This window comes from Monodelphis domestica, chromosome 3 (assembly GCF_027887165.1).
Source record: "Monodelphis domestica isolate mMonDom1 chromosome 3, mMonDom1.pri, whole genome shotgun sequence".
Lineage (NCBI taxonomy): Eukaryota > Metazoa > Chordata > Mammalia > Didelphimorphia > Didelphidae > Monodelphis > Monodelphis domestica.
In genome coordinates, this window is record NC_077229.1 from 126396418 (window position 1) to 126409999 (window position 13582).

A 13582-nucleotide genomic window follows, 5' to 3' on the forward strand; every position below is an offset into this window, starting at 1 on the left:
TTGCAGATGATGTTTGCTGATGGTTTTAGATATATACTATTTATTATTTTTAGGAAAGGCCCTTTTTTCCTAGACTTTGTAGTGCTTTCAGTGCGAATGAGTGTTGTTTTTTGTCAAAGGCTGTTTCTGCAAATACTGAGATAAGCATGTGATTTGTGTTGGTTGCTTGTCGATTTGGCCAACGATGTGGATGGTTTTCCTGATATTGGACCATCCTTGCCTTCCCGGTATCAATTCCACCTGATTGTAATGAATAATCCTGGCGATCATGTCTATTGCTAGTATTCTTTGGAAGATTTTTTTTTTTTTTGCATCTATGTTCATGAAGGAGATTGGTCTATAGTTTCCTTTCTCTACTTTTAAGCTGTCTGGCTTTGGAATCTGTACCATATTTGTGTCATGAGAGGAATCTGGGAGAATTCCTTCTTTGCTTATTCTGTCAAGGACTTTGTATAATATTGGGATTAGTTGTTTTTGAATGTTTGATAGGATTCACTTGTGAATCCGTCAGGCCCTGGGGATTTTTTCTTAGTGAGTTCTTTGATGGCTTGTTCAATTTTGTTTTCTGATACGGGATTATTTCTGGATTTCATTTCTTCTTCTGTTAATCTAGGCAATCTATATTTTTGTAAATATTCATCGATATCACCCACATTGCCATATTTGTTGCCATATAATTGGGCAAAATTCGTTTTTATGAATGCCTCAATTTCTACTCCATTACAGGTGAGGTCTCCCTTTTCATCTATGGTACTGGGAATTTGGTTTTCCTCATTCCTTTCTTGTTTATCTTTTTATTCGATTGACCAGTGCTTTGTCTCTTTTGTTGGGTTTGTTTCCCCACAATACCACCTTCTATTCCTATTTATTAATTCAATCTTTCTTTCATTTTTGATTTTATTAATTTCTCCCTTAGTTTTTAGGATCTCTAATTTAGTTTTCATCTGAGAGTTTTCAATTTTTTGCTCTCCAGTTTTTTGATTTGCATGTCCAATTCATTGACCTCTACCCTCCCTAATTTGTTAATATATGAATTCTAGGATATAAATTTCCCCCCGAGTTCTGCTTTGGCTGCATCCCACAGACTTTGAAAGGATGTCTCATCATTGTCATTTTCTTCAATGAAATTAGTAGCTAGCTGTTTCTATGATTTGTTTTTTAACTAACAGATTTTGGAGAATCATAGTATTTAATTTCCAATTGGTTTTTGAATTGGCTCTCCATGTACCATTACTGATTATTCTTTTTATTGCATTATGATCTCAAAAGGTTGCAGTTATTATTTCTGCTTTTCTGAACTGTTTTGCCATGTTTTTATGCCCTAGTACGTGGTCAATCTTTGTGAATGTACCATGTGCTGCTGAAAAGAAGGGGTCTTCCTTTTTGTCCCTATATATTTCTCTCCGTTTACCTATTGACTCTCATTTTTCTAAGATTTCATTCACGTCTCTCACCTCTTTCTCATTTAGTTTTTTTTTTTTCAATTTGATTTATCTAGATCTGATAGTGGTAAATTCAGATCTCCCACTAGTATAGCTTACTTATCTATTTCCTCCTTTAACTCCACTAGTTTCTTCTTTAGAAATGTGGATGCTCTACCATTTGGTGCATACATGTTGATTACTGATATTTCCTCATTGTCGACACTGCCTTTTATCAGGATGTAGTTACCTTCACTATCCCTTTTAATCATATCCGTTTTTACTTTGGCTTTCTCAGATTTCATGATTGCAACTCCTACCTCCTTTCTCTCAGTTGAGGCCCAATAGATTTTGCTCCGACACCGAATGCTAAACTTGTTAGTGCCCTGCTACTGGTCCTGCTTGTTCGTGATAATCGATGGCTAGCAACAAACCCTCATGTCCTTTGATGCCTAAAGTGCAAATGGTTACATTTATATTTCTTAATGGAGTATCTTCTGTTCAATAGAAAGGACCCTTCTCTTCTTTACAATTGCTGAAGTGAGTCACGGTGTAGAATTGTTGTTGTTTGGTTATTTCAGTTGTGCCCAGCTCTTTTGACTGCATTTGGGGTTTTCTTGGCAAAGGTAGTGCATGATTTGCTTTGGCCTTTTCCAGCTCATTTCACAGGTGAAGACTTCAGATTGTGAGAAGGGAATTAACACTTCCTTCGTTTTTTAGAGCGCTGTAGCAACTCTGTGTTAGGAAAGCCTTCATTTTCCTCCCCCTGTCTCCTCTTCCCGTGTTTGTCCTGTTTGCTTCCCTTTCCATCTCCTGGTGGATTTTCACGGTCCTTCTCTTTTGACGTGGCAATGTCCTTCATGGTGTGACCATGTCTCGCTGAGAGCTTTTCCGGGTAATTGCCACCTCTGTTGGGACTGCGGTGACCTGTTTGTCCTTGAGGTATATTCCGTTTGTTAGGAGACTGCCCCCTAAACACTGGAGGGGATCTTGGTCGTGAATGATATCGCCTACGTGGGGGCGACCTCGATCTGGCGCGGTGATAACCATGAGACCTGGATCTTGAACGCCGATCTCGACTTTTGCCTCTGCCTCTTCTGGGGTATGGACAGTGTGAAGGACTAAAGGATCGAGAATGGGAAGGGCAACATGAGGAACCACATCTCGATTTAGAATAGGTATATGAACTTCTTGAGCGAGAGGAGCCACTATGTGGCGATTTAGATCTTGAAAAGGCGCGTCGACGCTCCTTTGGAATCTTTTCGTAGTCCGTGAATTTCTTAGCAAAATCTCGTTTGGACTTTCTCTTCTCCTCCTCTCTTAGTCTTCTTTGCACTCTGTAGAACTCTTCCCTGGATAAGGGGAGAGCTTGTATTGTCCGGATGGTATTCGGAGGAGCGGTTTGTACTGCTGTGGATACCCAAGGTGCTGATAAAGTTGTAGGGGCTGGAGGGAAACCTGGAGGAGGGACTCTGTAGCCAGCAGGTGGTGGTGGCCCGGGTGGAAATTGAGGAGGGAACTGAGGTGGTGGAACACCTGGAGGGAGAGGAAGTGTGTGGGGCGGTGGTGGATACAAAGGAGGCGGTGGGACAGGTGTTCCTGGTAGTGATGGGCCATGAGTCCTCTGGGAATGTTCACCAAGGTGTTGCCCTCCATTGATGCTTGGTTCCCAAACAGGTCTACCAGCAGCAGCAGCAGCAGCAGCAGGAGCAGGAGCAGCAGCAGCAGCAGCAGGAGCAGCAGCAGCAGCAGCAGCAGCAGGAGCAGGAGCAACAAGAGCAGCATTTATTCTTGCTGGACCCGTTGTAGGCATCAACTGTCCATGCAAAAGGGACTGCCCGATCCCAGAAGGCGTTCCAAGCAGAGGTCCCCGAGAGCCCTTTTCTTCCCTTAGTGCACTAATTGCTGTTGATGAAGAAGCTTGAGGATGATCTGATACCAAAGCTGCAGCAGGTCTCAGTTTGTCATCAGGATCACGGGAAGGCCCATCTGGTTTTTCTGCTTGGACAGATATGGACACTGTGGCAGTTCCATCGGCAACTGGTGCCGGAGTAGAAGGTTTCTTTATAGGTGCAGCAGAGGATTTATTAGGACTCATGGATGATGATCCAGAAGCAGTAGCAGCATGAGTAGATGCAGATGTCACTGGGATCTTCAAAGGGTCCTGCTGTCTTGAAAGTGGAGGTCTGGTCAGTGGCAGTAGGTTCCGCTGAATCGGTGGCCTTGGAGGTGGGGGTGGGCATATTTGCTTTTGAAGCCCTTTGGTATAACCGGTTTTGTTTTGGAAGTTCTCAATAGCCCGGCGCAAACATTTGTTGGCAACTAAAGCATCAGGAGACACATCATTCTGATGACAAGTTGGGCATGTATGGCCATCTGATTCTAGCAAAGCTGTTCTTATACATTCGTCACAATAACTGTTTCCACAGCAAGGTATGACAGCGGCATCAGTCATTATGGCTTTGCAGATTAGACATAGCAATTCATCTGGGATAGGGTCCTCCACTTCTGACGAAGACGACTCTTCCGCTGGTAGGAAAGGTGGTTTTTCTTTCTTCCCCCTGGCATATGCCTCTGCATCTATGGTTGGGATGACATATTTTCCAGTATCGGTAAGCATGGCACCTTTCATGTTCGGATCTTTCACCTCCATCATAAAACTTCTAGGAATTCCAGTGCTCTTTTTCATTCTGGGAACCGGATCAAAGTCTTTATCCCCTTTGGTTGGGCAATTCTTTATGTAATGGCCAGGTTTCCCACACCGGAAACAGGTATAAGATGGTGGAGGTGGCCCCGGAGGTGTCTTCGTGTAATGGATCGGATCGTATTCGTGGACGGACTGGATCATCATCGCTTGAACTTTGTCTTCTTCAGAAGCATCGGCTTCAGTCAGATTTGCAAACTTGATCAACTGGGCCACAGAAGCGGATGCAGAAGAGTCAGTCTTCCTTTGAGTTTCCTTTTTCGCCTCCCGTGGAACGCCACTAGGCATATCAAACTGTCTTCTCAGGTCATGAGATAGGTTTGCTTTTGAGGTTCTACTCACTCGTTTAGTTAGATCTAAAACATGTGTCCTGCTCGTAGCTACAATACCTCCAGCAGGAACTCTTCTTACGATAACGGAGAAATTCCTGTGAATCGGGGCATTGTCATCCGTGTACTCTTCTTTTGTGTCTGCATTGCTGATGTGTAGCTCGCAGTTAGGAGCCTTGAGTTTCTCTTTCTTCATGATTTGCTTCTTCAAATCACACACGGAGATGTGGGGTCCTTCAAAGATAACGGTCCCATAGTTGAGTTGGGAGGAAAATTTATAATGCACACCGGACATGGTGCCAAAAGTTTCCTGAGGCTCAGGGCTGAGACGGGACACTCTGAAGTATCTGGCTCTTTGTAAACTGAAGAGATGTGTACACACACACACAACACTCAGAATCTGAGGCAACCTGGGGCCTTATTCAGGCCCCCACCCCCCAAAAATGGGGTTCTGAACCAAGGACCCTCACTCCAATACTCAAATCACCTCAAGGGTGGATGGGAGCAGGAGGGTACCGGAAAAGGGATTTTGGAGGTAGGGAGCAGTTGAGCTAAATGCCCTAAGGGCTTCTCTGAAGAAATCCAGTTCACCTCCAACAAAGTTCCAATCTCCAGTCAGAAGAGCACAAGAGTCCCCAGAATAAGCGTCTCCTTCAGCCCTAGCCACCAACTCAGGAATCCTCTTCGGAGGCTGAGAGTCCCTTCAGCAAGGGCCACCAGCACAAGACTCTTGCTTCAACCAGAGTCACCAACCAAAAGCTCAATTCCAGCCCTCTGCTCTGGCTTTATAATGAACCCCTTTCTCCACCTACCAGTTCTCCCATGTCTCTGGGAGTGTGAACTTCCTAACTCTGACAGTGTGAACTTTCTCCCTCTCAGGGTGTGAACTTACTATCTCTCAGGCTGGGAACTTCCTTTCTCTGGGGGTGTGAACTTCCTTGCAATCCATGCTAAATAAAGGGTCTTCAAGTTTCTGACTAGGCATGTCAATCCTCTGAAACCCTCCTCTCCCAAAAGGATCACAGAGGGGATTTTCAAAAGGAGATTAACACTCCCTTGTTGTTGTTGTTTTTAATGTGACCACACAGAAACTTGAAAACCCAATAGCATCTTTCCTTTCCCAAAGATCTGACATTCATACTATTCTGTGCTCACCTAATTCACTTCTAATTTCCTTCCTTATATTCAGCCCATTCGCCCATTCTGAGCTGATCTTGGTATAGGGTGTGAGCTGTTGATCCAACCCCTGTGTCTCCCATGCTGTCTTCCAATGTTCCCAGCAGATTTTTTTTTTTAATCAAATAGTGGATTTTTGTCCCAAAAGCTGGGATATTTGGGTTTATCATAGACTGTGGTACTCTGGTCACTAACCCCAAGTCTATTCCACTGATCCTCCTTTCTGTCTCTTAGCCAGTACCATACTGTATAGATGACCGCTGCTTTATAGTATAGTTTGAGATCTGGTAGTGCAAGGCCCCCTTCCTTTGCATGTTTTCTTTCATTACTTCCACAGATATCCTTGGTATTTACTTCTTCCAAACAAACTTTGTTCCGTTTCTGTTTCTGTTTTGTTGTTGTTGTTGTTTTTTTCTAATTCAGTCAAAAGGATTTTTGGGTAGTTCAATGGGTATGGCACCAAACAAGTAAATAAGTTTGGATAGGAAGGCCATTTTCATTATGTTAGCTTGTCCTACCCATGAGCAGTTAATGTTTTGTTTTGTTTTGCTTTTTCCCAGTAGTCTAGATCTACTTTTAATTGTGTGGGAAGTGTTCTGTATTTCTGTGTTCATATAGTTCCTGTGTTTGTCTTGGCCGATAGATGCCTAATCGTTCTATATCGTCTAGGCTGATTTTAAATGGAATTTCTCTCACTCATGCTGAGATGTGTGGGAGATATATCGAAATGCTGATGACTTATGTGGGTTCATTTTGTATCCTGCAACTTTGCTAAAGTTGTTGATTATTTCCACTAGCTTTTTAGTTGATTCTCTCGGGTTCTTTAAGTAGACCATCATAACACCTGCAAAGTGTGATAGCTTGGTCTCCTCGTTGCCAATTTTAATGCCTTCAATTTCTTTTTCTTCTCTAATTGCTACAGCTAGTGTCTCTAGTACAATGTTCAACAATAGAGTTGATAATGGGCATCCTTGCTTCACTCCTGATCTTATTGGGAAGGCTTCTAATTCATCCCCATTGCAGATGATGTTTGCTGATGGTTTTAGATATATACTATTTATTATTTTTAGGAAAGGCCCTTTTTTCCTAGACTTTGTAGTGCTTTCAGTGCGAATGAGTGTTGTTTTTTGTCAAAGGCTGTTTCTGCAAATACTGAGATAAGCATGTGATTTGTGTTGGTTGCTTGTCGATTTGGCCAACGATGTGGATGGTTTTCCTGATATTGGACCATCCTTGCCTTCCCGGTATCAATTCCACCTGATTGTAATGAATAATCCTGGCGATCATGTGCTGCAGTCTATTGCTAGTATTCTTTGGAAGATTTTTTTTTTTTGCATCTATGTTCATGAAGGAGATTGGTCTATAGTTTCCTTTGTCTACTTTTAAGCTGTCTGGCTTTGGAATCTGTACCATATTTGTGTCATGAGAGGAATCTGGGAGAATTCCTTCTTTGCTTATTCTGTCAAGGACTTTGTATAATATTGGGATTAGTTGTTTTTGAATGTTTGATAGGATTCACTTGTGAATCCGTCAGGCCCTGGGGATTTTTTCTTAGTGAGTTCTTTGATGGCTTGTTCAATTTTGTTTTCTGATACGGGATTATTTCTGGATTTCATTTCTTCTTCTGTTAATCTAGGCAATCTATATTTTTGTAAATATTCATCGATATCACCCACATTGCCATATTTGTTGCCATATAATTGGGCAAAATTCGTTTTTATGAATGCCTCAATTTCTACTCCATTACAGGTGAGGTCTCCCTTTTCATCTATGGTACTGGGAATTTGGTTTTCCTCATTCCTTTCTTGTTTCTCTTTTTATTCGATTGACCAGTGCTTTGTCTCTTTTGTTGGGTTTGTTTCCCCACAATACCACCTTCTATTCCTATTTATTAATTCAATCTTTCTTTCATTTTTGATTTTATTAATTTCTCCCTTAGTTTTTAGGATCTCTAATTTAGTTTTCATCTGAGAGTTTTCAATTTTTTGCTCTCCAGTTTTTTGATTTGCATGTCCAATTCATTGACCTCTACCCTCCCTAATTTGTTAATATATGAATTCTAGGATATAAATTTCCCCCCGAGTTCTGCTTTGGCTGCATCCCACAGACTTCGAAAGGATGTCTCATCATTGTCATTTTCTTCAATGAAATTAGTAGCTAGCTGTTTCTATGATTTGTTTTTTAACTAACAGATTTTGGAGAATCATAGTATTTAATTTCCAATTGGTTTTTGAATTGGCTCTCCATGTACCATTACTGATTATTCTTTTTATTGCATTATGATCTCAAAAGGTTGCAGTTATTATTTCTGCTTTTCTGAACTGTTTTGCCATGTTTTTATGCCCTAGTACGTGGTCAATCTTTGTGAATGTACCATGTGCTGCTGAAAAGAAGGGGTCTTCCTTTTTGTCCCTATATATTTCTCTCCGTTTACCTATTGACTCTCATTTTTCTAAGATTTCATTCACGTCTCTCACCTCTTTCTCATTTAGTTTTTTTTTTTTCAATTTGATTTATCTAGATCTGATAGTGGTAAATTCAGATCTCCCACTAGTATAGCTTACTTATCTATTTCCTCCTTTAACTCCACTAGTTTCTTCTTTAGAAATGTGGATGCTCTACCATTTGGTGCATACATGTTGATTACTGATATTTCCTCATTGTCGACACTGCCTTTTATCAGGATGTAGTTACCTTCACTATCCCTTTTAATCATATCCGTTTTTACTTTGGCTTTCTCAGATTTCATGATTGCAACTCCTACCTCCTTTCTCTCAGTTGAGGCCCAATAGATTTTGCTCCGACACCGAATGCTAAACTTGTTAGTGCCCTGCTACTGGTCCTGCTTGTTCGTGATAATCGATGGCTAGCAACAAACCCTCACGTCCTTTGATGCCTAAAGTGCAAATGGTTACATTTATATTTCTTAATGGAGTATCTTCTGTTCAATAGAAAGGACCCTTCTCTTCTTTACAATTGCTGAAGTGAGTCACGGTGTAGAATTGTTGTTGTTTGGTTATTTCAGTTGTGCCCAGCTCTTTTGACTGCATTTGGGGTTTTCTTGGCAAAGGTAGTGCATGATTTGCTTTGGCCTTTTCCAGCTCATTTCACAGGTGAAGACTTCAGATTGTGAGAAGGGAATTAACACTTCCTTCGTTTTTTAGAGCGCTGTAGCAACTCTGTGTTAGAAAAGCCTTCATTTTCCTCCCCCTGTCTCCTCTTCCCGTGTTTGTCCTGTTTGCTTCCCTTTCCATCTCCTGGTGGATTTTCACGGTCCTTCTCTTTTGACGTGGCAATGTCCTTCATGGTGTGACCATGTCTCGCTGAGAGCTTTTCCGGGTAATTGCCACCTCTGTTGGGACTGCGGTGACCTGTTTGTCCTTGAGGTATATTCCGTTTGTTAGGAGACTGCCCCCTAAACACTGGAGGGGATCTTGGTCGTGAATGATATCGCCTACGTGGGGGCGACCTCGATCTGGCGCGGTGATAACCATGAGACCTGGATCTTGAACGCCGATCTCGACTTTTGCCTCTGCCTCTTCTGGGGTATGGACAGTGTGAAGGACTAAAGGATCGAGAATGGGAAGGGCAACGTGAGGAACCACATCTCGATTTAGAATAGGTATATGAACTTCTTGAGCGAGAGGAGCCACTATGTGGCGATTTAGATCTTGAAAAGGCGCGTCGACGCTCCTTTGGAATCTTTTCGTAGTCCGTGAATTTCTTAGCAAAATCTCGTTTGGACTTTCTCTTCTCCTCCTCTCTTAGTCTTCTTTGCACTCTGTAGAACTCTTCCCTGGATAAGGGGAGAGCTTGTATTGTCCGGATGGTATTCGGAGGAGCGGTTTGTACTGCTGTGGATACCCAAGGTGCTGATAAAGTTGTAGGGGCTGGAGGGAAACCTGGAGGAGGGACTCTGTAGCCAGCAGGTGGTGGTGGCCCGGGTGGAAATTGAGGAGGGAACTGAGGTGGTGGAACACCTGGAGGGAGAGGAAGTGTGTGGGGCGGTGGTGGATACAAAGGAGGCGGTGGGACAGGTGTTCCTGGTAGTGATGGGCCATGAGTCCTCTGGGAATGTTCACCAAGGTGTTGCCCTCCATTGATGCTTGGTTCCCAAACAGGTCTACCAGCAGCAGCAGCAGCAGCAGCAGGAGCAGGAGCAGCAGCAGCAGCAGCAGCAGCAGGAGCAGGAGCAACAAGAGCAGCATTTATTCTTGCTGGACCCGTTGTAGGCATCAACTGTCCATGCAAAAGGGACTGCCCGATCCCAGAAGGCGTTCCAAGCAGAGGTCCCCGAGAGCCCTTTTCTTCCCTTAGTGCACTAATTGCTGTTGATGAAGAAGCTTGAGGATGATCTGATACCAAAGCTGCAGCAGGTCTCAGTTTGTCATCAGGATCACGGGAAGGCCCATCTGGTTTTTCTGCTTGGACAGATATGGACACTGTGGCAGTTCCATCGGCAACTGGTGCCGGAGTAGAAGGTTTCTTTATAGGTGCAGCAGAGGATTTATTAGGACTCATGGATGATGATCCAGAAGCAGTAGCAGCATGAGTAGATGCAGATGTCACTGGGATCTTCAAAGGGTCCTGCTGTCTTGAAAGTGGAGGTCTGGTCAGTGGCAGTAGGTTCCGCTGAATCGGTGGCCTTGGAGGTGGGGGTGGGCATATTTGCTTTTGAAGCCCTTTGGTATAACCGGTTTTGTTTTGGAAGTTCTCAATAGCCCGGCGCAAACATTTGTTGGCAACTAAAGCATCAGGAGACACATCATTCTGATGACAAGTTGGGCATGTATGGCCATCCGATTCTAGCAAAGCTGTTCTTATACATTCGTCACAATAACTGTTTCCACAGCAAGGTATGACAGCGGCATCAGTCATTATGGCTTTGCAGATTAGACATAGCAATTCATCTGGGATAGGGTCCTCCACTTCTGACGAAGACGACTCTTCCGCTGGTAGGAAAGGTGGTTTTTCTTTCTTCCCCCTGGCATATGCCTCTGCATCTATGGTTGGGATGACATATTTTCCAGTATCGGTAAGCATGGCACCTTTCATGTTCGGATCTTTCACCTCCATCATAAAACTTCTAGGAATTCCAGTGCTCTTTTTCATTCTGGGAACCGGATCAAAGTCTTTATCCCCTTTGGTTGGGCAATTCTTTATGTAATGGCCAGGTTTCCCACACCGGAAACAGGTATAAGATGGTGGAGGTGGCCCCGGAGGTGTCTTCGTGTAATGGATCGGATCGTATTCGTGGACGGACTGGATCATCATCGCTTGAACTTTGTCTTCTTCAGAAGCATCGGCTTCAGTCAGATTTGCAAACTTGATCAACTGGGCCACAGAAGCGGATGCAGAAGAGTCAGTCTTCCTTTGAGTTTCCTTTTTCGCCTCCCGTGGAACGCCACTAGGCATATCAAACTGTCTTCTCAGGTCATGAGATAGGTTTGCTTTTGAGGTTCTACTCACTCGTTTAGTTAGATCTAAAACATGTGTCCTGCTCGTAGCTACAATACCTCCAGCAGGAACTCTTCTTACGATAACGGAGAAATTCCTGTGAATCGGGGCATTGTCATCCGTGTACTCTTCTTTTGTGTCTGCATTGCTGATGTGTAGCTCGCAGTTAGGAGCCTTGAGTTTCTCTTTCTTCATGATTTGCTTCTTCAAATCACACACGGAGATGTGGGGTCCTTCAAAGATAACGGTCCCATAGTTGAGTTGGGAGGAAAATTTATAATGCACACCGGACATGGTGCCAAAAGTTTCCTGAGGCTCAGGGCTGAGACGGGACACTCTGAAGTATCTGGCTCTTTGTAAACTGAAGAGATGTGTACACACACACACAACACTCAGAATCTGAGGCAACCTGGGGCCTTATTCAGGCCCCCACCCCCCAAAAATGGGGTTCTGAACCAAGGACCCTCACTCCAATACTCAAATCACCTCAAGGGTGGATGGGAGCAGGAGGGTACCGGAAAAGGGATTTTGGAGGTAGGGAGCAGTTGAGCTAAATGCCCTAAGGGCTTCTCTGAAGAAATCCAGTTCACCTCCAACAAAGTTCCAATCTCCAGTCAGAAGAGCACAAGAGTCCCCAGAATAAGCGTCTCCTTCAGCCCTAGCCACCAACTCAGGAATCCTCTTCGGAGGCTGAGAGTCCCTTCAGCAAGGGCCACCAGCACAAGACTCTTGCTTCAACCAGAGTCACCAACCAAAAGCTCAATTCCAGCCCTCTGCTCTGGCTTTATAATGAACCCCTTTCTCCACCTACCAGTTCTCCCATGTCTCTGGGAGTGTGAACTTCCTAACTCTGACAGTGTGAACTTTCTCCCTCTCAGGGTGTGAACTTACTATCTCTCAGGCTGGGAACTTCCTTTCTCTGGGGGTGTGAACTTCCTTGCAATCCATGCTAAATAAAGGGTCTTCAAGTTTCTGACTAGGCATGTCAATCCTCTGAAACCCTCCTCTCCCAAAAGGATCACAGAGGGGATTTTCAAAAGGAGATTAACACTCCCTTGTTGTTGTTGTTTTTAATGTGACCACACAGAAACTTGAAAACCCAATAGCATCTTTCCTTTCCCAAAGATCTGACATTCATACTATTCTGTGCTCACCTAATTCACTTCTAATTTCCTTCCTTATATTCAGCCCATTCGCCCATTCTGAGCTGATCTTGGTATAGGGTGTGAGCTGTTGATCCAACCCCTGTGTCTCCCATGCTGTCTTCCAATGTTCCCAGCAGATTTTTTTTTTAATCAAATAGTGGATTTTTGTCCCAAAAGCTGGGATATTTGGGTTTATCATAGACTGTGGTACTCTGGTCACTAACCCCAAGTCTATTCCACTGATCCTCCTTTCTGTCTCTTAGCCAGTACCATACTGTATAGATGACCGCTGCTTTATAGTATAGTTTGAGATCTGGTAGTGCAAGGCCCCCTTCCTTTGCATGTTTTCTTTCATTACTTCCACAGATATCCTTGGTATTTACTTCTTCCAAACAAACTTTGTTCCGTTTCTGTTTCTGTTTTGTTGTTGTTGTTGTTTTTTTCTAATTCAGTCAAAAGGATTTTTGGGTAGTTCAATGGGTATGGCACCAAACAAGTAAATAAGTTTGGATAGGAAGGCCATTTTCATTATGTTAGCTTGTCCTACCCATGAGCAGTTAATGTTTTGTTTTGTTTTGCTTTTTCCCAGTAGTCTAGATCTACTTTTAATTGTGTGGGAAGTGTTCTGTATTTCTGTGTTCATATAGTTCCTGTGTTTGTCTTGGCCGATAGATGCCTAATTGTTCTATATCGTCTAGGCTGATTTTAAATGGAATTTCTCTCACTCATGCTGAGATGTGTGGGAGATATATCGAAATGCTGATGACTTATGTGGGTTCATTTTGTATCCTGCAACTTTGCTAAAGTTGTTGATTATTTCCACTAGCTTTTTAGTTGATTCTCTCGGGTTCTTTAAGTAGACCATCATAACACCTGCAAAGCGTGATAGCTTGGTCTCCTCGTTGCCAATTTTAATGCCTTCAATTTCTTTTTCTTCTCTAATTGCTACAGCTAGTGTCTCTAGTACAATGTTCAACAATAGAGGTGATAATGGGCATCCTTGCTTCACTCCTGATCTTATTGGGAAGGCTTCTAATTCATCCCCATTGCAGATGATGTTTGCTGATGGTTTTAGATATATACTATTTATTATTTTTAGGAAAGGCCCTTTTTTCCTAGACTTTGTAGTGCTTTCAGTGCGAATGAGTGTTGTTTTTTGTCAAAGGCTGTTTCTGCAAATACTGAGATAAGCATGTGATTTGTGTTGGTTGCTTGTCGATTTGGCCAACGATGTGGATGGTTTTCCTGATATTGGACCATCCTTGCCTTCCCGGTATCAATTCCACCTGATTGTAATGAATAATCCTGGCGATCATGTGCTGCAGTCTATTGCTAGTATTCTTTGGAAGA

The 13582-nt window shown here is 43.1% G+C and overlaps 2 protein-coding genes across 2 annotated transcripts; both read right to left on the reverse strand.

The window, feature by feature from the left end:
- Nucleotides 1-317: 317 nt before the first annotated feature.
- On the reverse strand, nt 318-5693 carry LOC130457971 (E3 ubiquitin-protein ligase RBBP6-like). Its single transcript, XM_056820852.1, has one exon. The coding sequence runs from the start codon at nt 4747-4749 to the stop codon at nt 2119-2121; it is 2631 nt and encodes an 876-aa protein (XP_056676830.1). The 5' UTR covers nt 4750-5693; the 3' UTR covers nt 318-2118.
- Nucleotides 5694-8771: 3078 nt separating this feature from the next.
- On the reverse strand, nt 8772-12529 carry LOC130458077 (E3 ubiquitin-protein ligase RBBP6-like). Its single transcript, XM_056821024.1, has one exon. The coding sequence runs from the start codon at nt 11379-11381 to the stop codon at nt 8772-8774; it is 2610 nt and encodes an 869-aa protein (XP_056677002.1). The 5' UTR covers nt 11382-12529.
- Nucleotides 12530-13582: the final 1053 nt, after the last annotated feature.